At 42.4% G+C, this 26,120-nt stretch overlaps 3 protein-coding genes across 5 annotated transcripts; 2 read left to right on the top strand and 1 right to left on the bottom strand.

Annotated features, from left to right (window-relative positions):
• The first annotated feature begins 8,102 nt into the window (after positions 1-8,102).
• MED31 (mediator complex subunit 31) lies at positions 8,103-10,287 on the top strand. The gene is made up of 4 exons (XM_084219173.1): positions 8,103-8,160; positions 8,487-8,564; positions 9,081-9,177; positions 9,908-10,287. Exons 1-4 carry the CDS (start codon positions 8,151-8,153, stop codon positions 10,098-10,100), a joined length of 378 nt encoding a protein of 125 aa, XP_084075299.1. The 5' UTR covers positions 8,103-8,150; the 3' UTR covers positions 10,101-10,287.
• A 993-nt stretch (positions 10,288-11,280) lies between these two features.
• Positions 11,281-13,484, bottom strand: TXNDC17 (thioredoxin domain containing 17). The gene is made up of 4 exons (XM_084218841.1): positions 13,275-13,484; positions 12,499-12,580; positions 12,156-12,231; positions 11,281-11,557 (listed from the first exon to the last, which is right to left on the bottom strand). Exons 1-4 carry the CDS (start codon positions 13,414-13,416, stop codon positions 11,489-11,491), a joined length of 369 nt encoding a protein of 122 aa, XP_084074967.1. The 5' UTR covers positions 13,417-13,484; the 3' UTR covers positions 11,281-11,488.
• A 3-nt stretch (positions 13,485-13,487) lies between these two features.
• KIAA0753 lies at positions 13,488-26,120 on the top strand. Of its 3 annotated transcripts, none has more exons than XR_014616642.1 (16): positions 13,488-13,531; positions 13,829-13,969; positions 14,774-15,386; positions 15,884-15,990; positions 16,262-16,324; positions 17,158-17,373; positions 18,453-18,663; positions 19,708-19,907; positions 21,018-21,187; positions 21,952-22,041; positions 22,215-22,302; positions 22,502-22,675; positions 23,776-23,857; positions 24,510-24,630; positions 24,856-24,995; positions 25,093-26,120. XR_014616642.1 is itself a non-coding variant. In XM_084218839.1 (16 exons), exons 2-16 carry the CDS (start codon positions 13,880-13,882, stop codon positions 25,208-25,210), a joined length of 2,568 nt encoding a protein of 855 aa, XP_084074965.1. In that variant the 5' UTR covers positions 13,488-13,531; positions 13,829-13,879; the 3' UTR covers positions 25,211-26,120. The 3 variants fall into 3 exon arrangements, 2 of the variants coding, with proteins under 2 accessions (XP_084074965.1, XP_084074966.1); XM_084218839.1 differs by having other exon boundaries at positions 24,771-24,995; XM_084218840.1 differs by lacking the exon at positions 25,093-26,120 and having other exon boundaries at positions 24,856-25,063.

Genomic DNA, 26,120 nt, shown 5'->3' with positions numbered 1-26,120 from the left:
ACTATTATGTCACTGGTATGTACTTGTAAATCATTAGCATTGAATATTGCATTCAGGCAGGGGCTGAACATTCCTTACCTATTCCTTATATTTACAAGTCAACAACTGTACTGAGAAATCCCTGTTGTCACTTGTCTAATGAAGAAGGGGTATGTGATGTTGTGCTATGTTATGTTTTAGTTGGGCCCCAACCATGTGGTGGGATCTTTCCAAGTCAACATCCAACATACTTTCTCTTGCCTTGTTTTCACTCCCAAATCTCACTGCATTTAGACACCTTTATTGAGGGTTGAGATAATGTAATTCCATGATGGTCATGATTCAGCTGATATGTTGGACAACGATGCACTAAGGCTGGCTCTGTGTTTCTTGCACTGTGGCAACTAGAGGGCAGGGAGCCTTTCCCTCAGTCACAGGCGTGATTTCACGTGCCAGCTAGTGTTTTCCGAGTGCCAGCCTGGATATGACCAGTGGCCCTTGGGACTTCACATCTATTGCAGAAGTTCCTGAATTAGCCCCTGATGTGCCTTATTAATTAACTCTGGAATTTTTGAGTGAAGTCAAGACGTGAGGAAGGCTCTAACTGATGACCTGGGAAAAATGTAGAGGCCCAGATTTTAGTGCTTGTGCTGGCTGACAGCAGTGGGAGTTGTCCTGTGTACTTTGGAATTCATATCTTGTGAGAAAAGTAGTTTGTAACCTAATTATGCCATTTCTGTTGCAGAAGTAGTCTACAGAATGATTGATGTTGGGCTGGGTGCATTTTGTCAGTGGTACATGTATGCTTTTCCTTCAGCCCTGGGGATGGATGTGGGTGGGAGGTAAAGCAGTGTCTTACAGTGGAAAGATCTGTGGGTATGACCTGGGATTTGCTTCCAGACTTGCCATGGATCCCTGTGCGAGTCAGTTCACCTCTTTGTGCTTATTTCCCCTCCTAAAGAAGATGTTATGGAACTTATGTACCTCACCAAGGTGTTGTGAGGACATAAGGTAAAATTCTGCAGCCATAGTGATTTCCCACCTCATGATAATGGGTGGAAGGTGTTAAGTTATAGAATTATAGAATTCTGTGTATAAGATCTGGCATATAGCATAGTATTGTGTTTAGGATATTCAGTAGTTCTTTTATTAATGTGAATTTTCTTTATGGAACTGGAAAAATACATTTTTATCTAGAAGTGAGGGAAATATTTATCCACAAAAAGACCAGGTGCTTTTTTGAGCAGAAAAATGCTTTAAGAATTTATTTCCATGCCTTTATCTTTTATGCTCTTTCATGGTGATGAGCACCATAAACTGTCCACTGAATGTTGTTCCCAAGAGCCGCCAATGGTTCCCTGCCTTCCCAGATAGGCTGCAGGTGGTGCAGCCTCACAGTTCTTCCAGGGAATGGTGGAGCATGTGGGTAAACACACTTCCACTTGCAGAGTCTGTCTAAGGAAGAGGCCAGTTCTAGTGCCAAGAATTGGCAGATGAGATATTGCTCACAGATATTTGTCACCACCTGAACTTATGACAGTATTTTTTTGGAAGAAAGCGAATCCAGGAACAGTTGAGCATGTTCTGTCCTTTGGCAGTCACCGCTTAATGCTGATTTGCGTCTCTAGGTATCTAAATACACTTGAGAAAGGGACTTCCTCTGCTTTCTGACAGATTTCACAGTGTGAGAACACGTTACTTTTGCCAGATACGTGGTGCTTGCTCTGCTCTGACAAGTAAGATACAGGGGTGCTTGCATGGGTAGATGATACTGAGCTTGGCTGTCTCAGTTCATGCAGACCAAAACTCCTTTAAAACCAGTTCCAGCTAAAAGCTCTAGGGCAGACACTTTACTGTCCTTTTTGAAGAAAAGAATGTTCTGAAAGTTTCTTGAAGGGGAGAGATTGCCCTCACCTCAGCCAGTGAAGAGCTTCACTCTGTTGCTGGACAAGAAGGAAGCCAATGCTATTTTCATCAATAGTCACACAGGGTGATTCATGGTCAGGAGTGCTGGGCCAGGGCAGTGTGCATGTGGGGTAATAAACAGTGTTGAGCTTATTGTAACTGAATTATTGGATGTGTCACCTCTCTGTACTGTTAATAGCAGTTTCTTTTTGAAACACTTTTATGACATCCTGTGATTGATTTATATTTAATTTAAATGGGTGAGTTGCATAATTAGAGCCTGGCAAATAAAAACGTTCTAGAACTCTCTCCCCTCCTGTGTAACATAGTGAACCACTTGTTTCTGCATTAGCTTCCGCTGTAGCACAGTGGTGCCCCAGTAAGATCCAGGAAGGTACATGCTGTAGTGAATAATGCAAAGCAGAGATTTGGACATCACTTTTAAGTGTCTTCAGACCTGAATATCAGTGGTTTCTCTTCTTGAATCAGCTAAGTGATAACTCAAGTTCGCATCTCCGAAGATGTTTAGGTGGGACCAAATCAGGTGGCATACCCTACAAACTGTTTCATTCATTTCAGAGTAAAGGATTATGAGACTCTAAGAAACACATCCAGTTTTTAAGAATAAATGCTGTACAAACTTTGCAATATAACAGGCACAAATGGGCTTTTCTTCAGCAGCAAGCATGCATGGCGTCCTGTTCCAGTGCCCTGAGTAAATACATGTTACTTGCAGTGGACAGTGCAAGGACAGTTGCTTTGTGACTAGATCTGGTTTACAGCCCCTTCAACTTCAGGACAAGTATCATAGAAACTTACCAGACATTGCAATTGTTTTGTTGCTCATCAAAGGAATATTGTTTTAGGTGCAGAAGTTGTGATGGTCCTAAGGTAGTGGCATAAAAGAATCCGTTTGCCCCCCACTTTCAAACGTGCACCCCCAGCACCCACAATAAACATGGGAGGATCCTCAGTGTGGGCTTTGTCAGGGTGTTCCTCAGCCACCCTGAGTGAGCACACAGTTCCCATTTTACCATATGGGGGCAGAGTGTGATTCCTTGTGGTCAGTGAGTCTGTCAGCTGGCCAGCTGGCAGCACAGCTGGCAGTGCCGCCTCTAAGGAGCTAAATTAAAGCTTTCTTATTTTCTGCCCACTTTCTATGGATCCTTGGCTTTTCCTTTCTTCTCTCAAAATACAATTTTACCAAAATATCAAGTTGCTAATGCTGCAAATATGGAGTGTCCTAAGTGTGCAGCATTGTGATCTGAGCTGCTGTTGCACAGGGTTCCTGCTGGGTCATGTACCAGTGTGCAAACTTGTTCCCACAGTGTGTGCTTGAGAATGGTGTCACAACTGTGAATGAGTTCATGAACTATCAAACTGCAAGAAAACACACAAAGGGAGAACAAAGGTATTTCCTGCCCATGTGTTGAACATCTCGATCTGTGAAATAGAGAAGAAAAACCTTTCAGCATTCTCAACATGATTAGAAGTCCCCAATCTGGAGAGTGGTTTGGATTTGTTGGTGTCATCCACTGAGTTCAGAGCAGCGAGTAGTGCATTCCAGCTGAGTTCTGTTCTCACTTGAACTCAGTGTTTGGTTTATTCAGCCTTTGTTTTCCAGCTCAGGTGCGTTACCACTTGAAATAGCAATAACCTGGTTGTAGCCAAACCCAACATTTGCTGACAAAGTTGGAATTGGACAGTTGGTGAAAATCAGTCCAGAAAAAGAAATAGATCACTGAATCAGACCTAGCCAAAATGCAGCAGTGGTTCCTTAACATACCACCTCTTCCTTTTTGGTAGGGGCATATTGTATATATTTTTACATACTTGGTATCTTTTTTTTCTCCCAAGTGTCTGTGCTAAATATGCGAAGAGGTGGGTGGTAATGAATCCTGAGCCCTTGGATCAAGTGACACTTTTCACAATGTTTTCCAGTGTGGGTGAATAAATGTGTGACTTCAGACAAATCTGAGCAATCTCTTTGTGCCATTGAGAAGTTTCCAACACTTCTGTGCCTCGCACCACAAGGCCACCAGTCTGCTGCAAGACTTAGGCTCAGCATTTGTCTGTGTGGTTTAATGGCAGTGTGCTGACTCTCCTCTGCCCAGAAAAACCATCCCAGTGGCAGCTCTTCAGTGTCAGATCAGGCCTTCCCCTTTGTGCATCTTTGCTGGCCCCTGAGTGAAGGGTCTGTGGCACAGGGAGGGCTTGCCATGCACTGCAGACTGCCTCTGCTGGGCACGGAAACTCTGAGGGAAGTACAGCTCTTACCTTTGCGAGCACAGAGTATAGGTAGGCGTGCCATGCTGCCCTCAGGTGATTGGGGACTGCTTAATATAATGTTTGGTAGTTATTTAAAAATAGAGCTGACTGTACTGAAGCTTTTTTTGCCCATTTAGGTTTTTCTAGAGCACTTTGTCAATAGTTGCCCATTTATTATGGTGTAAATGTAGATTTACATTTACTGTAGATTCTGGCCATAAGAAAGAGACTGTTTCTTCTGTCAGAGAAAAGATGTTATCCTTCCCCAGTTTACTTCAGTGCTTTATTTACCCCCCCAAAATTATTTCCCAGTCTTACTTGGCACATGGCACTTCAATGAGTTTTCATAACCTGTTTCAGGCCAGAGTGTGAGCCTCATTAAAATGTTTATAAAAGTTTTTTTTTAATAGACAAACCATTTTCTTGAAAGAACTGAATGTTCCAGATAATAAATCCAATTTATTGCAATTTCCTTTGTTTTGAGTTGGGTTGGGTCTTTGCAAATATTTTAGAAAGCCAGCTGAAGATCAAATTTCCACCAGAAACAAAGTTAACACAACCTTTCAATTAAGGAATTATTATTCTGGAGGAAATTTCTATTTTATTTCAATTTTTTGCCTTGGCTATATGGTCAGAAATCAGAAACATAGGAATGCACATTGCTCCTGGCAAATAGCTGACTTCAAATTCGCCGGCTGTCCAGGTGTCCTAATAGAAGCCCTCAGATATTTTTAGCCAACTTATTAATGAAAAACATAAAATGCTTTCTGACACATGACATTTAATCTTGAATTTATCTTTGAATTCTAGTGTTTGTCTGAAGCTGGAGGAGTACCACAGTCACAGAAGTACATGTGCCAGTGCCTTCAATACACCAGTCTTTTTACACCATTTCATCCAATTTGCAGCTTGCTTGAACAGTATTTGGCATCTGTGGATGAAGTGGTTCCACCATGACTGTTATTGGCTGCCTTCTGAAATGCACATTGCCTGCCAGTTTCTTGACCTCAAAAAAGAGAACTTCATGAAGAGTTAAGCCTTTAATTAAATATGTTCTGACAATTGTTTTAGTCACTGAAAACTATGATTTTGTTTCTATTGAATTACAATTATAGCATTGGAGTAAAAAAATTGCAGACTTCGTGCTGGCTTGTTATATATATAACATAATGCATACTCTGCTCTCTGTTATTTAACTGTATTTGAAGCAGGATGCTCTCCAGTCTACAGGAGCTGTCTTGCATTCTGTGGGTAAAATCCTGTCAGATGTCCATGCTGGTATTGGTTTGCATTCTGTTCCAAAGCAGTGGGCAAATGGGGGTGAACAAGAGGGGATGTCTCGGGTTTCATGCACTGGTGTGAAACACGTCCCTGTTTCATCTCACTTGATGGGTTTTCAGTGATGAAATTGCTGGACCTTTTTTCTCTCTGCAAATGCACTGCACTATGGTGTCACAGAGGAATTTTTTGCAGCATTTCTCTTCCTCAGTCTTTACCTTTAAAATTCAACAGCATGCCGGATGAGACTTTATTTTCTCTTGTGTCTCATAAAACCTGGGTGGCCTCAGGTCCCAGAAGTGGCTCCATTTATGAGCTGTGTCTCTATGCCAGTTCTAATGAGTTAAGATAAACTTATTGTCCTAAACCATCACACTTCTGGGCAGGCAACAGCAATGATAACAGTCTAGTCTCTATGAAAGGAGAAACTAAAGCAGCGGTGTCATCCTGGTTCTATGGCAATAAGACAAATTTCTCGCTCACATTTATATTAACACATGTCCTGCAAGTCACCCAACATTTAAAAACAAAATAACAAAAATCAAACTTTTCTTAGAGAATGTTCTCATATATAAAATCCTTTATACTATAAAATCTCATGTACTAAAATCCTGATTTTCAATTTTGTTCCTCATTTTGATGGACAAGAATTGAGATGTTTGACTTAACTCGGGCAAACCTACATAGTAATTTATTTTTGTGACCAATCCTTTTTTAGGGTTCTCTCCTCTGAAGTCACTCTTGGGAGAGAAACCCTGTTCCAGAATAGCAATGCAGACACGTGGGATCTATTTGATCTCTTCTTTTAGCTCAAAGTCTGTGTTTACTGGGGAGTGACTTGTTATGTTTTAATATAGTAATAGTAGTATTCCACAACCACTAAAATGTTGCTTAAGAAAGCAACCCTTCTTTTTAATAAGAAAAAACTATGCACGGATCCTTTTTGTATGGTTTTTGTAATGCAGTTCCTGGGGGAAAATTCATACTGCATAGGAAAATATAGTATTATAGAAAATTGCTATGTCGGATGCCAAAAATACTTCAACAAATGAAAATTGAAAATGATTCAACAAAAAGAAGAAATTAGAAGGGTTTCAGGTAAGCCTGTAGAGATTGCTTCCACTGCTGCTGCTCACTCATGGAACATTTGCTTAGTAATGGTTTTACTCTGAGACTACTGTGTTTTAATGAAGAATTAAGGTTAGAGGTTGACAGAAATCTCCTTGGCTGACTGTAAAGTCACTACGAAAAACAAACAAAAAACCCCGCAAAGCTCCAAACTTTGTCCAATATCCAATATTTACCATTAAACTTTAAATACAGTTTAGTATTTTAGGGTTGGTTCTCTCCACTTCCTTTTGCTCTGGAAGTGATGAACAGTGGCTTTGTCTAGTACAAAGCTAAAATGAAGGTTCTGCAAATACAAAGAAAAGTTTATCCTCTTTTTATCCTTCCCAGCTCAGGGGCTATGTGGGGAAAAAGCATACCTGGATCACTGACCCCAAAGCCAAATTCTAATGGCACTGGGACTGACTGGCCTCTGTGGCAAACGGACAAACCAGTACCCGTGCTCCTGTCAGAAGGAATGTTCATGTTCGGGAGGAGTCGTAGGAGCTGGTGTCGCAGGAATGTCGCTCTGAGCTTGCACTGGACCCCCTGGCACAAGCAGCGCGAGTGTGACCGGGCTTTTCTCCCCTCCGATGGGGAAATTCTGCAGGGCCGGAGGCTGCCGCAGGACGGTGCTGAGTGACGCCGCCAGGACAAAGCGATTGCTGTAAAACGGAATGCTGCTCGTTTAAAAATACACTGGTTTGTACTTTAATGATTTCCGAGTTCATTGTGGTTTGCCGTGAGCTGCAGCAGTGCACCGTGAGAAGGAAGGAATTTGGACAGTGCCATTTTCATTGCGGGGTTTATTCGGATATTGGGATCTCTGAATTCTCTTTCCAAGAGCAGCTACTCAGTGCCCTGGTGCCGCAACCCAGCAGGGGCTGCTCCCTCACCCGGGGAGTGAGGGAATGGTGTCAGTCGTGCTGAGCTCCCGACACCCGAGTGATTGCAGGCTGCTCTGCCGGGCAGGCGCGAGGGAAGCGCTCCGAGCAGTGCGCGGCCCTGGCGAGACCCGTGAGCTCGGGAAACGCAGCCCTTAAAATGACCCTCACGTGTTCAAGGGGCGCCGTGTCAGTGTCCAGGGCGAGTGCGAAGGACTGTGAGTGGGCACACAACCGGGAGCGGGACCGGGAGCGGGACCGGGAGCGGGACCGGGACCGGGAGCGGGACCGGGAACGAGCGGCGCCCCGCCTCCGCCGCGCCCCGCCTCCGCCGCGCCCCGCCTCCGCCGCGCCCCGCCTCCGCCGCGCCCCGCCTCCGCCGCGCCCCGCCTCCGCCGCGCCCCGCCTCCGCCGCGCCCCGCCTCCGCCGCGCCCCGCCTCCGCCGCGCCCCGCCTCCGCCGCGCCCCGCCTCCGCCGCGCCCCGCCTCCGCCGCGCCCCGCCTCCGCCGCGCCCCGCCTCCGCCGCGCCCCGCCTCCGCCGCGCCCCGCCTCCGCCGCGCCCCGCCTCCGCCGCGCCCCGCCTCCGCCGCGCCCCGCCTCCGCCGCGCCCCGCCTCCGCCGCCGTTGCTAGGCAACACCCGCTGAGTTCCCAGAGTGCTTAGCGTTGCGTTTCGCCGGGCTGTCGGCAGGGGGCGCGCTCGCCGCGTTCGGGTGTTTGCGCCCCGGACATGGACGCAGGTGCGGGAGCTGGTGGGAGCCTGTGGGGCCCGTGCGGGGCCCCCTGGGGCCGCTGCCGGAGCTTCCCAGGCCCCCGGAGCGGCGGGCCTGACGGGACCGAGCAGGCCGAGGGCGGCCGCCGCCCGGCGCTCGGGCCCCTTGGAGCCTGCGGCCCCCCAGGCCCCTCCCGTGCTTGCCCCGGCCGGGCCGGCCCGCGCGCCGCGCGGTTCGCTGCCGCCGGCCGTTCGCCCACCCCGGCCCGCTTTGGTCCCGGGTGACACAGCGACTGGGATTACTTTCAATCTGTTCTGTGGGTCCTATTCTTACTGGTTTTTTTCTTGATTCAGATGATACAGGAAATCGACTTCGATTCCAGTTGGAGCTGGAGTTTGTTCAATGTCTGGCAAATCCAAATTACCTCAACTGTGAGTACTTAAATAAATACCAGGACCCGGACGAGTTAATATAGTGTATTGATGTTTATTGTTACTGGTGATTGGAGAGAGAGCTAAACAAAGAAAAGGCTTTCTCACAGCATAAAAGTAATCTGTAAAGAAGAAAATAACAAGTTCGAGTCTGTTATTAAAAAGTAATGTCAAGTTAACAGCATTCCTTTATCTGATAACAGAATTTTACTAATGTGAATAGTTTTAGGTACTATACATAACTCATTGCTAATTTTGATGCTACAGTCAAATTTTCTTGTTTCAAAAAGTTGTTCCATTCAAAGGAAGATGCAAACTGTAAGGGAGATGAGACCAATCTATTATTTTGTTGTCATAAAAATCTTATTTTGCCCTGTGTTTTTTTTAATTTGCCAAATCTAAATTATTGAAATTTGATTGTAATGAGAAAGTTTTGACTTTGTGATTTTTTTCAAGTGTGCTGATATTTTACACCCATCTGTAACTGTCAATTCCTTATTTGTCATTTTATTTCAGTTCTTGCACAAAGAGGCTACTTCAAAGATAAAGCTTTTGTAAATTATCTTAAATATTTACTTTATTGGAAAGAACCAGAATATGCAAAATACCTGAAGTAAGTGCTAAATTCCAGTACGTTTCTGCATTTTAATGGTTTGGCATTGACCTCATTTTACACACTGTACAGCACCACGTTACGATTTCATTTCTGCCTTTAACATTACTTTTGTCCTCCCCACAGCATGATTATGCAAGATCATGGTTATATGCAATGTAGATTTTCCTGTTTCCAATAGTCCACATGTAGCAACAATGGGCAAAATTTAAAAAATTTCATGAGTTGTGCATAGAATCTTCCTTTAAAGCTAACCTGCACTTTCAATGGGTTTAAAATCAAACTATTGAACATTAGGGTAAAAAAGCAGTTAAGTGAATGTTAAGATCAGTTTTGCATTATTGATGCTTACATGAGGCAAAGGGTGATTTTGTGTTTTTGCAAGTGTGCAAATTCCTCTGGTTTTGGGAAAATGGTTTTGGTCATCTTTAGCTGGGCTCTGGAAGCAGGCCTCGTTAAGCCTGCTGGATGGATGGATGGATTTGGCCTGTAAAACCAAGCCATTGGAGAAGATACTCTGAGTAGGCCGGAATGTGCATTTATTACTGGGATTGGATTCCTTGTTTCCTGGCCTGATGCAGTTACCAAGCCACAGTGTGCATGCTGAAATGGTTTCACACTTGGGCAAAGACATACGAGTCCAAACTAACGACCCACAGAAGTACTGGAGACTCTAGATTTAGTGCCCCTGGTAAAAACCTGTATTAAAGCGTGTTTATTTTTAACCCAGGTATCCTCAATGTTTGCATATGCTAGAGCTGCTCCAGTATGAACATTTCCGCAAAGAACTGGTCAATGCTCAGTGTGCCAAATTTATTGATGAGCAACAGATCCTCCACTGGCAACACTATTCCCGGAAAAGGATGCGCCTCCAGCAGGCACTGGCTGAGCAGCAGCAGCAAAACAACACCTCTGTAAAGTGAAAAGCACACGGAGTAGTGGTGATAAGGTGTACTTTGTGTTAATGAAGTATTTACAGGAGATGAATGAACCCTTGTGCAAGTTTGGCTCTGGGTGTGTGTCCCTTTTATTTGAATTTATCAAGTGACTGGGGTTGTTTTTGTTTCATGAACTCTTTTGAAGACTAATAAACACCTGCAATTTATTTTATAGCATGGACAATTTTGTAAGAGCTTTACTACAATAGTTATTGATTCCTCTTCATTTTGAAAACAAAATCTGGATTTGTTCCTTACTAACTATCTACAAAGAAGTGTAACTCTAAAGGCTGTTCCTAGGAAGCCTTTTCCCTGGAGAATAATGATGTGTCTCCAAGTGTCACTGAGAACTCCCTGCTACTTACAGCTCTGGGACAAGCAAAGGTGAAGCGATGATAGATAAAGTCAAAACTGCAGTTTTTGCTTTAAAGCAAGCTGAGCTATTACTTGTCACTTGTATGCTTCCCTGGCAATCGTTGTTGGTGGAAGTTTGTTTTCCTTACAGCACGTTGTACGGATAGAAATCAAGTGTACAGGGTGAGGTCTGGGGAGCGGAGCAGTGATAGGTGCTGGTAAACTCTGCAGGATAGAGAAAGAAACAAGCTGTAGCTGTCTCTATTCTATTAAACTCAGCTTCCTTGAATCTTGGCCTCTGCCTGTGCAGCAGTGGCTGCTCTCGAGTGTCTTTACGCTCCATGTAACAAGAACAGGGTGTGTGGGGAAAGGTGCCATTGCTTAGAGTATTGGAGAAGCATTTGCCATTTATTCCTGTATAGTTTTTTTAAGTCTAAGAACATAGCTCTTGGCAGCTGCCAGGGTTTTAATTTTCATATTTTCAGACTGTATTTCTGGTGCATTCATGTTGTAGTTCCTGTCCTTGTAGGAGCAGGTACTCCCACTGTTAACCATTGTGATCAGTGACACTACAGCTGCCAGCCATCACATTATCACACTTGGACTGAACAGATAAGCCATTAAACATCTTGGGCATTGAAAATTTATCTTAACAGTTACAGTAATTATGTGGTCAGGCTTAGGAACGAGGTCTTTCTGTTTCTCCCCTTCCTCCTTACTCACTGTAAATGTAACTTGCAGTTACATTTCAGTAAGTGCAGGCTAATCTGAGTTTCTAACATAAGTTCAGCTCCTTTGAAAAGAGTTTGTTCACAAATTCAAGTTTATTTGGACATGAAAGATACAGTTTTTCTTATAAGATTTTAGTGTAAGGTTTGGACCCAGAATTTCAGGACATTATATCTTAACTAGTCCAAAGTAATTAATCATTAAAATTTTAAAAAAGGTCCATGATTCCTTGAAAGGACAGTGCAGTAATTAAGACTACCACCTTCATCAATGATTGACTAGTGAGGCTTTCAGTCTTCAGTAAACAACATACGCACAAGCTCTGATTTAAAACATTCTTCTTCAACCAGCTTCTGGGGCTGAAATAAAAAAGTTCATAATTAAAAAACCTGTTCTAGCTGAGAGCTATTTGTACATACTAACATTAGCCACATCCAGCAACTTTGTCCTGGGGAGTGAGGTAGTGGGGGTGGAACAAGAAAGGTAACTACAACTAAAACATTCCTGAGGGTTTTCTGGCCTTGGAAGAGGCATTTCTAAGAAAGTAACTGCTAATTTAACTAACATGTACAAGTTATAACTTGAGCTGCAGTCTGAGCGAAGTGCTCCGAACTTGTTTCACTCCTGTTGCTCAGTGTTCGGAATTGTCAAAAGTTGAGGCGCTGCAACTTGGGAACAGTAACAATATGTAGCTAATTAGTTTCTCAGCCCCTCTAGCACAATGAGCCAAGTGCACATATTCCTTTACTGCATGTTTATTATAGACATTACACAATAAGCAGAATGGTTCTCTCTTGAGGAACTGGGAGCAGAAGAGCTGTTTAGGATGCTCTGGTCTCCTTAAACAAGAGAGGGTTCTCAAGAGAATACAAGTGACTAATTCATTTACAGCCCTAAATTCCTGCCAGGTCCCCATCTCAATGCCTGTAGATTCAGAACATAAAACAAATCACTTACTGTCCCATATTTAAGTAGTGTAGGCACTCCTGTCAGTTTCAGATTCCTCCTGAATTCATTGTTGGGATCCTTCCAGCTGTTCAGAAAGAAGGTGTTAAGTGCAGCTTGTAGAGGGGCATTTTGAAGTTAAAATAGCTTCAAAATTATTCAAAGGCCTTTGCCTCACACCTTCCCAATGTCCTTCTCAAAACAAGCATGCAGATAGATTATGTCAGAGATAGTGAGGACTTCAAAAATTATTGACTCTTTACAGAAAAGGATGGCTCAGTTTTTTCAACAGGTTAACCGCCAGTCCACCAACAGAACAAAGTCATCCCATTTGTCAGCATTTAAAGGTACTTACTAGGCTCTATCTCCAACTAGACAGTAGATGAAAACTGACTCATCAGGCAGGTTATGAAGTTCCTTCCTCACAATTGGCTCAGCTAGAAAATAATTTTTAAAATCTGTTAATACTAAATACTTGTGCTACAGAATCACATGGATTAACTTGGACCAGCAAGGCTGTTTTGTCTGCTTTAGTTAGAGATCACCTGGCTATGCACAAGTTTTTCAGAGTTTATTACATGCTTGAACGCTGACTAGACTTGTGTTGGAGTAAAAGCCAATTTCTTCTGTAACACGAAGAGAAACACTCGTTCTGTCCTGTCCTGGGTGTGGTAGCCCAGCACAGCACCCTTCTGCAGGGTGACGGTTCTAGAAGGCACCCTCACACCTGCCCAGACACGTAAAGCCCAGCAGTTCAGTGCGGTGATTTCTCAGAAGGAAATGCTGCCGCTGGACACCGTCGGGGAAGGCACCGCTGCGCCTCGACACGTGCAGCATAGGTGAAACACCCGCAGGGCTCAGGTCCGTTTGTCCGCCGGGTCGTGCAGCAGCCTTCGCCAACAGCCCGTGCCGTCCGATGTGCGCAACCCAAGGGGGAGCGCGGCAGCTGCGGGTCCCAGCCCGCTCGGCCTGTTCGGTTCACCAGGGGAAACTGCGCCTGGAGCCCGGCACCGGCTCTGGGGCTGCCGTGCCCGCCCAGCATTTTCCGGAAAGGCACCCGAGACCTCTCCGGCTTCCTCAGGACCGACACGGCCCATGCCGCAGGCAGGGCGCTCCCCCCACGCGCCTCACCCGTCACGCAGTCGGGACACCAGCTCCTGCCCTCGGCGTCCTTATCGCCGCAGAAGAGCGCGAAGATGGGCCGGCCGTGGTAGCTCTGCGCCGTTCGCACGAACTCGGAGTACCCGCGGACCTGCCTCTCCTCCCAGCCCATGGCGGCAGCGGCACAGGCTCCGCCCGGCCCAGCCCGCGCGGCCGCCGTAGCTCCGCGCGCTCCCGGCGGCCTCTGCGGCTCCTGCGGCGGCGGGACCGGGTTCGAACGGCGCCTGGTGCGTCCCGGGCGGCCTGGCCCGCCCGACCTCCTCCTTCCCTCCCTCCTTCCCTCCCTCCGTCCGTCCGTCCGTCCGTCCGTCCCTGGCGGCAGCGCCCGGGGCCCGCCGTGCCGGTGTTGCCCGGCACGCCGTGAGGGCCGGGGGCGGGAGCAGCCGCGGGCCCTGAGCGGTTGCGGAGAGGCCGCCCCAATCTGTTCACGGCTCCTCGGGCTGGCTCTCCCTTTGTAAGTCACATCAGACCCGGGATGGCTTTTGCCAGTCTGAAATAACGGTTTATTGTTTTCGCATTCACAGCTGTGATCGCAAGCAAGGGATAATAGCGGGATTTGCTCTCGAGCTGATGAGATGGTGCCAAGCAAGACAGCGGTGTCTGATGATGCGTTTCCATTCACCGGCCAGCGATACAGGAATGAAGCTAAAGCTTTACAAACACAGGTGCCATTTACCGTCTGTAGTGATGCTAAATTGGTTTTCTTTGTGATTGTAACAGAAATATGAGTCTGACCCACTTCATGAGACAGCCCCGCGGGGAGTGTCATACTAGCTTTCCTCGTGCTGTCACACATTATCTTAACACCGTTCTGTACCAAGGCTAGAGATCGCAAACTATGTGTAATTATTCTTAATTTTCTGTTGTGGTTCAATCCCAGTAGGCAGCCGAGCACTTTCTCACCCTCTCCCAGGTGGGATGGGGAAGAGAACTGGAAGGCGAAAAATATGAAAAGTTATGGGTTGTGATAAAGGCAGGTTAACAGGGAAAGCAAATGCTTTCCTGTTTGTGTGCACAATCAAAACTAAGGAATATAAGGCAAAATAAGGAATTCATTCTCTACATCCCATCAGCAGGCAGGAATTCAGCCATTTCCATGACTTCAGTACATATAACAGTGACTTAGGGGGACAAATGCTGTCCCCAGTCTCCCCTTTCTTCTTCTTCCCTGCAGCTTTTACTGCTGAGCGTGATGCTACAGGGTGTGGAATATCCCTTTTGTCAGTTGGGATCAGCCATCCAGTTGTTTCCTCTCTAGCTTCTTGCCCGCCCCCAGGCTACTCAGTGGTGAGCAGGTGAAGAGCAGAAAAGGCCTTGACCTCTGTGAGCACTGCCTAGCAAGAATGAAAACACTGGTGTGCTGTTAGCAGTGTTCATCATAAATCCAAAACAGTGCCATCATGACAGAGTTGCATTGACTGTGTATAGCATTCTGTATAACACCAGGGTTTTTTTTACACTTTGAACAGCTCCAGTTTAATAGAAATGTTCCTGCAGTTCCAGAGAACTTGGCTCTCAGATTCTCTCACCCCCGTCCAATTATAATAGAAAAACTGAAGGCATCCAGTGATCAGAGAAATCTCATTGGAAGTGAGGACCTCAGCCTGAGAAGCTCTGGGATGTTCTCAGTGGTATCTGAAGAGAGACTTAAATTGGCCGTTCATCTGGCAAAAAGGGACATCAAACAAAGACGTCTCGAAGAACAAGTAAAACGGCAGGTATTTGGAGATGTCGTCAGTACACCGTTGTCAACCCAGAAATCACAACCACAGAAGACTGAAGTATTTGCAAGTCGAGAAAATAAAAATACCCCAAAGTCTCAGACTCACTTGACATGTCAGCAGAGGCTCGCCCAGCCTTCCCGAGGGGAGCCTGCCAGCTCTGACACGAACATTCATCTCTGCCTAGTTAAGGAAGGAAAGCCAATACCAGCTGTTCTGGACTCTCCTCCCACCTGGGACACAGGACCAAACCACAAGCCAAATTTAAATAAAAAAGAACATCAAAATATGCAAGAAGTTCAGCGTCTGCAGAAAGAATTGAGGAGCTATGTCCAGAAAATTGAAGATTTTATTAAAAAAGGTGTAAGACTGAAGAGTAATTATATTATATAAATGTACACTAGTTTGTTGATTTTTTTTCCCCTCACTTTTTGGATTGGATTAGAATTTGTATTTATGTCTGGACTTTTGAGAACCATCTATTTTTTGGAAAAGTAAATAAAAGAATAGCTAGCCAGCTTACGCAGTTGGTTCTTTTGTAATAACTAGCAGGAGGTTTAACCATTCCTAATTTTGAGTGCTTTATCTGCGACTTTGTCATAAAACTAATCATAGGCATGAATTTTTAAATAACTAATGAGCTATATTGTATTAGACCGTTTAGCGAAATTCTAAATAGAAACAGAATGTAGAGTTTACAATAACTAACTTGCATTACTGTTAAAGGAACCACCACAAATATGTGGCTTGGTTCGGCGTGGAAAAGGCTTATTACTAAATTATGTCTGTTGTCATGACTTAATTGGCATTTTCACAGGTTAAATTAAGGTATAAAACTTTATATTCTATGCTTTTTAGGGAGAGATAAAGAACTTCTAGATCCTGAAAATGAGCAGCGGCTTTGCACTAGGAGACAGCAACAAGCTGCACGGTCAGCTCGGATGTTGTATGTGCTCCAGCAACAGGTAGGAACCATGATTTTGACTGGGATGCACAGGGGCTTAGTTTGCTGTGATGAATTTGTCAGAAACAAACTAAAACAAGAGGGAGTCTGAAGTTCCATGGCATTCTAGTTTAGATCTGAATGGTGCGACTGATTTCCCTCGTGGCTGGACAGAGAGGTGAGCATCACTGCTGGAAAGTCTCAGATGCTACAGTGAAGATCTATTGTTCATTTATAGAATGGAACTAATTCTGATTGACTTGCTCCTCTCTGACTTCTTTCTTGATAAACAGGTAAAAGAAATTCAGGGCGATTTAGAGAAACTGAGTCCTCATACAATCAAACATACTAAAAAGGTAAGATGTAATTATCCTCAGGCTGTGACTTATTGACAGAGTTTTCTGGTTAATTGAGTTTGATTGTCTAGGGTGCAGCTAAGCCTTTTCCAGAAAAGAGATTTCCTTTGTATCTTACATATTTCATCTCATTCTCCAAGAAATATGGCTTACTTGGCCTGATACTGCCTTTGCTGCCTCTCCTCAGGTCTCATCTGCAGTAAATGAGAGGAAGGTGGTTGGTCTTCTGCATTTATGTGGCTTCTAATTCCTTCTTCATACCAATTTGTTTTTGCAAGGAATTAACAATGTGTTCTACTCTTGACTGCTTTTTGTAGACTTCTGGTTGATGATGCTCAGTCTTACCAGCCTTCTTTCTGATTTTCTTCTCTGCCCAGCAGCTTTCAGGGGGATGGCTGAGATCATGCCAACAGTCTTGCCAATGTTGCCCTGTTGTTCTCTTGTGCTTTTTCAGTCACCTGCATTTTCTTCTGTAACAAAACAAGGAGGTTTGAGAATATTCTTGTTTGTGCAATTGTTGCACATTAGACTCCAGCCAACTGTAAATGGCTACAGTTCTTTGTTGGCACAGGTAGTAGAAACATCATGACCTGATATACCCAGGCTGTTTTACCTGAGGCCAGCATGATGTTAGTAGGAGTACTCTTGTGAGGAATCTGGAGTAAATTACTTCAATGCTGGTTTGTTTTGTCTCACAAGTGGATTAATATCAATTAAAATTATTCCAAGCCTGAGTGTTTCTGCACGACATTTCGGCAACAATTCTTCCAGTAGTATAAGTATCCATAGAAACTATAGGTATTAAAGCATTTATTTATTTTTCATTTTTTCAGTCTCAAGCAGTATCCAGATTGGCAGCAGCACACAGAGGAGCTGTACGAACCTTGCAGGCATTTGCCAATCAGTTTACAGATCAAACAGATGAACAGATTCCTGCCCATTACAAGGAACTGGGCAGTCTCATTCGTCAGCTGTCTCTCTGCTCCGCCAAACTAGAAGGGGATTCTTCCATTTCTGAAGCTATCATAGACATTTTGCTGCAAGTTGAGGTAGGAAAAAAACATTTGTTTTTGCTAAGGTGGGGAAGAGGTAGTGAAATATGAGATTGTGTTAATGAAATGGCAGAATATATTATTGGGTTTGTTTTTATTTTTTAAAGGCCTTATTTTCTAATGTAAAAATGTACTTCTAATGTTCCTAAGTAATGCTGGTCTGAAAGAGATGTGCATACTAAACACAGAAGCTACCTACTGCTGGTCTTGTTGATGCTGTTCCTAGCTTTCTTGGCTGTCCTGGTAGAATGAGGACTGGTAGTGATAATTGTAACAAAGCATCAGTTTCTAATTCATTAGTCATTTTCAGGACAGAGAGAATTCATTTTATACATAAGTGTGCATTAAGTGTTCTATTACTCTGGATGCATGCTTTAGTCATCAGCATCAGTGGTGAGCGCCTGAGCATCTCATACGGTGTTGCGTGCAAAGTTGTCCAGGCAGAAGATAAAGCTGTGGCTACAAGAGTTACTTGGCTCTGTGCCCTTCAAATATCTTTTTTACTGATATCTGATGACTTATACATGTCATTAGTATCTCAGAAAAGTTCTGATTCATGTTGCCTGCTGTATAAATTTAAAAAAGCAATACCAGAGCCATAAGATACTTTCCTTAAAATACTGTTAAAACTGTAAGAGCTGTGTTTTTAATTTTAGTGTTATGACCTGCTTATGAGAACAGTAAGAGTGCTAACTGCCTGGGAATAGAAAAGGAGGTAGTTGTTTAAATTTGGACATAGCATTGGAAGAAGTGTTACCATAGCCATGTGACTGTGAAGTTTTTGTTGGTCTGTATCCCTTGTGTTCAATTCTTTTTGAGCATTCTGTAAGCAAATGGTTTGCTGGAGTCAGTTGTAAATACAAAAATGTAAGCCTTGTCAGGAAGACTGAAATAAATAATGTGAAAAAGCTTTTACATGAATAAGCTATCAGTCTGAAAAAACCTGGAAGTTATTGTCTGAAAAAAAACCCAAAACAAAACCAGACCAAAAAAGCTCCAACTGCTTAGAATGAATTTGCTTTTCATTACATCAGATTTACTGAGAGAGTAATTAAAACTCTAAATATTTGGTGCAGGATCTGAATTCACTGCTGGAAAGCAAAGAAACACCAAAAACAGTGAAGAAATGCATTTCAGCTTCTCAGGCCAAATCTCCAAGTAACACTGAGACATTTCCAGACAGAAAGCACTTTCTGTCTCCAAAAGGAGAAAACAAACGTCTCACCTTAAAAAGACAGGATGGACAAGAGTCTAGAAAACCTCCATGTGTCAGGACTCTTTTGACTGGTTTGTATTTTGAATAACTAAATACATTTTTATCTCTTAACTTGCCATCTGCAGTGCAATTTTTTAGTATGGTATTGTTGGTCAGAAGTTGGTAGTACCAGGCTGTAGTTTAACTGTTTCAGTGAAAAGTTATTGTTATAGTGTCTTTGGCTCAGAATTCCCTTGGTTGGTACAATTTCTCTACTTCTGGGAGAAGTGGCCGTTTTATCCTGGCCAGTTCATTACTGTTAATATCTTTTGCACAATAGTTACACTTTTGTACGTAGAGACACATGAACTTATGATTAAGCTGAAGACTTGGGGGTTTTAACCACTATCTTGCAGTGCAACTGTTTGGAATTGGCTTTCTATATAATCCTTTTGCTTTGGGTATGAAAGGAGTTTTATTCTTTCTCAAGGTGTTGTGAGATAAATATACCTGAAGTGTTTTAGCATCTCATGAAAGCCACTGTACGTTCTTACATTATCATATAAACTATATTAACTGTTTTCCTTCTTTGTGGTGACTTTCTCGTACCTCAGGCTGGTTTGTACTATAATACTAAGTATTCCCTACTACCCCCAGGTAGCAGGAATTCTGTGTGTTGAATTCTGGCAGTCCAGAGAAACAGTATATAAACATGTAGTGGTTTCCATGTGTCTTGCTGCCTAAAAGAGGATGCTTTGTTATCACCACCTAGACTTCATAAAGCAATTGCTACCAAAAGACTTTCCCATGACTTGCACATATATGCATATTTTCAAATAATCTCTGTACGTATAAATACGTATATGCACACAAACCCCAAACCTTTCTGTTCATCAAAACAATGTGAGAAAGACAACTTCTTTGATACTTGTCAGGAAATACAAGGCTGTAATTTTTCATTTTGTCTTTGATTTTTTTTTAAATTATGGTAGAGCTTAAAAATTCATTATAAGGTATACCTAGCATAACAGAGGTATCAAATGTAGAAAAAAAGACAATTCTTGCCCCTTTCAACTTACAGTTAACAGTTCATATGTTTAGTATAGATAAACACTGACATATTGCAAATATTTCAGCAGTTCAACAGGCAAACAGTTATGCTCGTACATTACACAATAAATACCAAGAAGAAAGTGGCCTGCCTACTTCAGAGAGAAATGCCACTTTGCAAGGAAGCACAGATGTACTGATGAGAGCTAGAGCTGTAAAAAAAGAGTCTGTCCTTGAAAGTGCTGCCTTGAAGAAGAAAGGTGTGTTATTGCCTGCAAAACCACAGGTATGGAAGTGATAAATCATTCATGCTGTCCTCTACTTGTGTTCTGGGATTTGTTGTATAATATAAGACACTGTCAAAGCTTTGCACTTCCTCACAATACTGTTATTCTGAGCCAGGAGACATAGAGGGATAAATTATGTCATCTGCTTGCTATTGCTAGTGGTTATGACTATTTTAGCAAATGTTTTTCAAAAACAGTGTTTACTGTTCCTTGGAAATGCACTCTACAACTAGAAACAGCAACAGAATTGGTAAGGAAAATGCTTACTGAAACTAGTTTAATGTTTGAAATTAAGGGGTTTTTTTTCAATTTGAAATTTAAGCTGAAGTATCTTTCTCCTATGGTCATCCTCTATCACAAAAAATGCACTCAGCAGTAATGTTGGGCTAATGTTAGTAGGAGAATATAAGTCACTCAGGCTTAATTGATAACAGAAATGATAAAACTTCACTATAAAAGTTCTGGTTTCTGCTAAGTCCTCGCAACCGGAAAGAAGCTCCATAGAGGAAAGAAAACAATTCTTAAAAGACTAGGGCTATATTTTGCTAAGAAGTGTATTTTTCTTTTATTCCTTCCTCAGAGTATCAATTTAACTAGGAAAATCAAATCTGACACAGTAACGTAGGCATATGCTTATGTAACTTTTACTGCTTCCTATCTCTGTGGATCAGTGAGGATCATGAGCAGGAAGGTTAAGCATTTCAATAATTGATATAGAGGGGACGAGCCCAAGTGACCTTGTAACAGGTGTGAGAATATTATAGTTTTGTGGCTGAATACAATGTTACCTTGGAAATCTTCTATTTGGATTTATAAATAGTTAAAATACAGTGTAATTCTGAAAAATCAAAAGTAAGTTTTTTCCTCATGAAGAGAAACACTGGAAAAGTTAGAACTGTTTGCAAAAATAATAGTTGCAGGATTAAGCATATGTTCTGCTCAGGCACAGCTATACTTCCCTTTAAAGCATTTGTAAACCCTTCAAATACATCAACCGCAGCAAAGCCAGCAGGCATGATTTCAAGATAAAGTCTGAAGCAGAATGCCAAATACTTTAAAAATTCAACAACTGGAACAGGTCTTTTTAATGCGGTCGTGTTAATTTTAAGGGAATGCTGAAATCTTTAAAACCAAGACGGGCACACCCTCCAGAAAAGCATGCCCGATTTCAAGAGCCAACTGTAGCTTTCCAACTAAAAGAGAACAAACGACCTGTTAAGGAGAGCAAAATGCCTTCCGTGCCTTCAAAGCCTCCACCTCGGTCTGTTTCACCTAAGCGGTATGTTTGCAGTCCCCTGGCACCCACCTTTGCCCTGCTTCCCAGGGGAAATGCTTCTGGATCTGTGCTAGTGACTAGGACAGAGTTGGCCAGGCTTCAGTCCAGTGGCACAGCACAGCTTGCTGTCACCTAGCTCCTCTCCTTTCCCTTTTGGCCCAGAGCAGCCCCATTCCCTGAAGCCTGAGAAGAGCCAGGGCTTTAGTCTTTTGTCTCAGTAGCTGCCTGGGAGTCAAGAGCAAACTGTGCAAGGCAGGGCAGTGACAAAACACAGGAGGAGGAGTGGGTATTCCCAGCACTGCATTAAGAAGGTAAATATTATCTCGCTGTTTCAGAAGGACAAAATACATATATTTGTCCCAGACAATAATAAAGTGCAGATTTGTTTACTCTAAACTCTGTTCAACATACTGTTAGACAGGGGTCTCCATATTTAGGTTGGTTTGGGACTGGTGTTTGTGGCATTTGAAGCCAGGAGATCCAGGTGCTGTATCCATACTACGCAGTGTACATGGTAAGATGAAAAGCTGATTTCTCTGGACAGTATTTGTGGATAAGCATGTAGTTCCTGTTACAGCAGAAACATGATTCAAGATCCCTCATTCTCAACAGAATTTTCTGGATTATATGGTTTTAAAGTCTATTAATTTTCTCTCTGAAGTTTCTTGTAACTCTTCCAAACTAATACTGGAAATTACACTCTTTCATTCTTCAGTTGTTAGAATGTACATTTTGTAACTCTCTATGCTACTGTGATATTTTTAAAGACTAGCAAGGCTTGAAGCAAAAAATTCAAGAGGAGTGAAGGTTCTAACTGATCTTCGCAGAGGAGAAATGGAAAAAATACAGAAGTTGAGGTAATGACTTTCTTTGAAAAATCTCATAAGAGGTGTCAGATCTGATATGAGCTTCTCCCCACTCCCAACAGTGGGAGTAAATGTAAAAATACATTTATGTAGTTTGGTGTTTTAAATTATTGTTGGTATACCAGGTTTCAGAATGGCATTGTCCTGTGTTCTTCTTTGTGCAGGTCACACACTGTTTCTCCAGCCCGGTGTGCAGACAAAGCTGAGAAGGAGGTACGGGAGTGGTCAGAGCCTCCATTTGACAGGACACAGGTAGTACAAGCAAGCTTATGCTGCTGGGTGAATGATGCCTTGAGAGCTGTCAAACATTTATAAAGGGGCAACAAACAGTTCATTCTCAACTTAATGCAAATCACTTTTGGTTTGGGTTTTTTTCTTTCTTTCTTGTATTGGGTTTACTTCTTTTTGTTTTCTGTAACATTTGTTTTTGGGATTTGTTTTTTTTAAGTAGCAGGTTGCAACAAATGCAGATATTCTGAGTGAGAAGCTATTGGATGATCTTTTGGAAGATACTGCTCAGGAACTGTGGAGCATGGATCAGCATGAGAGACTCCAGGCCGAGGCCCTACCTGTGGCTGACACTCATAGCCTGGAGTCAATGTTGCAAAGAATGGAAGAAATTGAAGTAAGATTCTCTGTCTTGCTCAGTCTCATTAGTGTCAATTTCTTATTTACTATCCATAAATTATAATAGCTTTAAGTATCTACATTCTTAAATGAAACAATGTCTGACTAAATCAGTGTCCGAAATCAAAGACCTGGATGGAGTTTGTGTTTCCAGAAGACACAGTGTAAGAACAGAAGCAGAATATTTGATTAATGTGTTGCTGTAAAGTTGGCAGACCTGAGTTTGCATGCCATCTCAAGACTTTGCGCCTTAAATCTTTGTGTGTGAATGGGTGAATCAGTATGGTGATTATGTTGATTGTCTAGCAGAATGGAAAGTATATTAATATTAATTTGAATTTTTCCCTTTTGTGTACTATGGAATCTCAGTATTCTAGCAGTATGACCATCTTGAGGAAATATGCTCTGGCAATCCAAAGTATTTCACAGGGCAACATAGAGAAATCAGACAAATACATGGTTATCTGTGCCTATATAAATATTTAAATATTATATATATATATATAAGTATTCTTAAGGTTATCGTTTACTTGACTTGCGTTTTCTCATATATTGCTTTCTTAAAAAGTTTTCTTCCATCTATTTTTTCATAGTGTCTGGTTTGAGTTCCATTTTGACCTTCCTGTTCTCTGAAATTTATTATGACTTAGAACTACACAGTTTAGTGCCATTTACTCCTAGAGATCTGTTCATCAGTTGGAAGTGTGAAGTTGCAGTGTCCTTGTCCCTGAGGCACTGGAGCACACACTTGCATTCACTGTTGGTGAGGCAGGAGCAGCTCGAGGGCTCTTCAGTTGTTTGGCTAAGGGCTGTTGGTCTGAAAAGGGAGGAGTTCCCATGGGACTGGCAAGTAGTCTTGTATTTGAGAATGACATTTTGAACAAGACAAATGTCTGTGTTTTCAATCTCCCACCCCTTTTCTTTCTTGTGTTACTGGCTAAAGTAAGCCTGCTTAGCCCAAGGGGAATCCTGACTTGCTTTGCTGTTAGTGATAATCAGTACAGCTGAGCTGCCAGGTCCATGGCTGACTGACTGACTGACTGACTGACTGACTGACTGACTGACTGACTGATTTGTGTGTTCTGTGTGTGTGTGCAGATGTACCAGGAGGCTGTCCGCAGGAGAGTTACTCAGATTGTCTACAGTGACTCCCAGTTCTGGGCCCAGGAAGACAAAATGGGTAATTGTCTTTTTTAATACAACTTGGTTTCCCTGTAATCTGGGAATAGGTTTAAATTCAGGTGTTTTGAAATCAAGGTAACTGGATTATGTGTGATCAAATAGCACCCCTTGGACACATTTTTTACCATAGGTGCTTCTTTCAGAGGACAGTTTCTAAGATGTAGTTCTAAAATCAGTACTTTACTCCTTTTCTTTATCCTGTGATTTGATTGAGTAGCACAGTGAAGCTACATTGATTTTCCATTGGATCACATGCAACTTTACTGAAACTGTATTGTTAACCACAAGTTGGAAAATCTCCCAGTAAGACTGGTGAAGATTTACCCCAAATCTTTATAGAGTCTTTTTCCATGTGTTGGATTTACCACTGAATTTGACAGACTGTGCTATTTTTACAGTGGTATTTTTTGTCTCTCTGCTAGAAGTACCCACTGGCAGCACAAATGATTTATACTAAAGGTAGTATTTCTAAAATGCTCAGCTTTAATACACTGAGCTGTATTTATGTTTTTTTTCTAATTTTAAATACTTTACTTACCTGGAGGACTTCCCCTTAAAAGAAACAAAAGTCTTTGTGAAGACTTAACCTGCAGTAGATGTAGTTTTTCTCTTTCAAAAACCAATTTAAAATTGTATTTTCTTCCTTCTAGAACTACAAATGGCATCAACAGCTGAAAAACTTACACCTCCTCATCCAGTTCAGATAACCAAATTAATCAGACATGGAGAGCTGGAAACAGACATTTTATTTGAGAAACCTTTTGACAGCACGTAAGTGGAATACTTGGCCCTACATTAAATTGTGGTGCATAAGACCTATGTGACTTCATTATAGTGTTTTCATTACACTGACTCTTCAAAAAGAGACTTAAAATTTTAGCTCTGTCTTGATGATTATTTTATATTTTCAGTGATATTGATGAAAATAAAGAAGCAGAGGAGAAATTGCAGACTGGAAATGACATTCTGCAGCCCTCACTTCTGAATTCTTTACAGAAAGCATATTCTGTGTCTCTCTCTGTGCCAAGCAATGTGCTCCAGAGCATCTTGGATTATAACAGCAGATACAAGCATCATTTAAAGCTTATTTCCCATGAGGTTGTGGGCAGTTTCGATCCATGGCAGATTGCTGAGAGGTATATGAACTGTCTTTGTGGTTTGGAAGTGAAAGACTGGAATTTGAAAGCTGACTTTCTGAACCTTCTCTTTTTTTTTGCCCTCTCTCTCCCTCAGTCTTGCAGAGCAGCTGACCGAAGAAGCCCTGTGTGACGTGGCAGCGGAGCTGCAGGATGTTTGTGAGGACTATGCAGAAGCTGTATTCACATCAGAGTTTTTGCAGCCGGTGCAGTGAATTCTTTCCCACCTATCCCATCAGCATCAGCCTCAGCCTGACAGTCTGTGAGATTTTCTGCACTGGATCTCAATCAAAAATTCATCTGAGGTTTTTTATAAAGCTATTTTAATACTACTTTCCTTTTCAGAAAGGACTTCCTTACTTTTCCTTTTATTGGCTAATCACCTTAGCACATGCTACACTGAAGTAAGTTCTTTTGGAGATGTAACAATCCGGTGAAGGATTCTCATGGCACACCACAAATATGCAAACACTTGTCACTGGCTGTACTTGCAGGCTTGCTTGGGCTCTTGCCATCGGCTTCAGAATGGAGTTCCTGAGCACCTCTAGTACATAATGCACAGGCAAAAGGAGACCTTCCAATAGAAGCATGCGATAGAATTCTTACTTTCTTTTTCTTAAACTAGTCTAAAATGTTACATTTTTATCAGCATTCAGTGAGTGATTCAACCCCACATTCCTTTCTCTTGAGAATCCCATTGAAATCAAGAACAACAAAATAAATGAGCAATTGGCACTTCTGCAACATTAAATTAACTTGTTTCAAGTAATCAAGGTATTAGTTTGGATTATGTCTGGAGTCAGAGCAGTGACTAATAATTATTTGAGGTAACCCAAAGAACATATGACAGTCTGTTTCCTTTGTCAAGTTTTTTCTCCAATACTGTTCAATCTATAACACATTCATTTTTAATCTTCTGAAATTATTTTTATTTCCTCATAATAGAATGTATATTTTAAAAGTAATTTAGTTTCTCTTGAAGCCTCCTTTACTATTTCAATTGTCTTCAAACTTACATCAAATATAATGATGTAAATGTTACTGCTGAAGTGGAACTTTGCTGATATGTGATTTCTGTAATTTAAACCAGCTGATTTCTAAAATTATAAGTCAAAAATACTAAAG

This window comes from Fringilla coelebs, assembly GCF_963513975.1.
Source record: "Fringilla coelebs genome assembly, chromosome: 20".
Classification (NCBI taxonomy): Eukaryota; Metazoa; Chordata; class Aves; order Passeriformes; family Fringillidae; genus Fringilla; species Fringilla coelebs.
The sequence above is the reverse complement of the archived record's forward strand: the minus strand, read 5'-3'. Positions and strand labels throughout refer to the sequence as shown.

Bases quoted from the DNA above. Each gene is read 5' to 3' on its own strand.
- TXNDC17 (XM_084218841.1), bottom strand. From the start codon at position 13,416: ATGGGCTGGGAGGAGAGGCAGGTCCGCGGGTACTCCGAGTTCGTGCGA. The intron at 12,581-13,274 runs GTGAGGCGCGTG...ATTATTTTCTAG, and splicing joins GTGTCCCGACTGCGTGACGG to CTGAGCCAATTGTGAGGAAG. The intron at 12,232-12,498 runs GTAAGTACCTTT...CTTTCTGAACAG, and splicing joins CTAGTTGGAGATAGAGCCTA to CTGGAAGGATCCCAACAATG.
- KIAA0753 (XM_084218839.1), top strand. From the start codon at position 13,880: ATGGTGCCAAGCAAGACAGCGGTGTCTGATGATGCGTTTCCATTCACC. The intron at 22,676-23,775 runs GTAAGATTCTCT...GTGTGTGTGCAG, and splicing joins AAAGAATGGAAGAAATTGAA to ATGTACCAGGAGGCTGTCCG. The intron at 23,858-24,509 runs GTAATTGTCTTT...TCTTCCTTCTAG, and splicing joins GGCCCAGGAAGACAAAATGG to AACTACAAATGGCATCAACA.
- MED31 (XM_084219173.1), top strand. The intron at 8,565-9,080 runs GTGAGTACTTAA...ATTTTATTTCAG, and splicing joins AAATCCAAATTACCTCAACT to TTCTTGCACAAAGAGGCTAC. The intron at 9,178-9,907 runs GTAAGTGCTAAA...TTTTTAACCCAG, and splicing joins GAATATGCAAAATACCTGAA to GTATCCTCAATGTTTGCATA.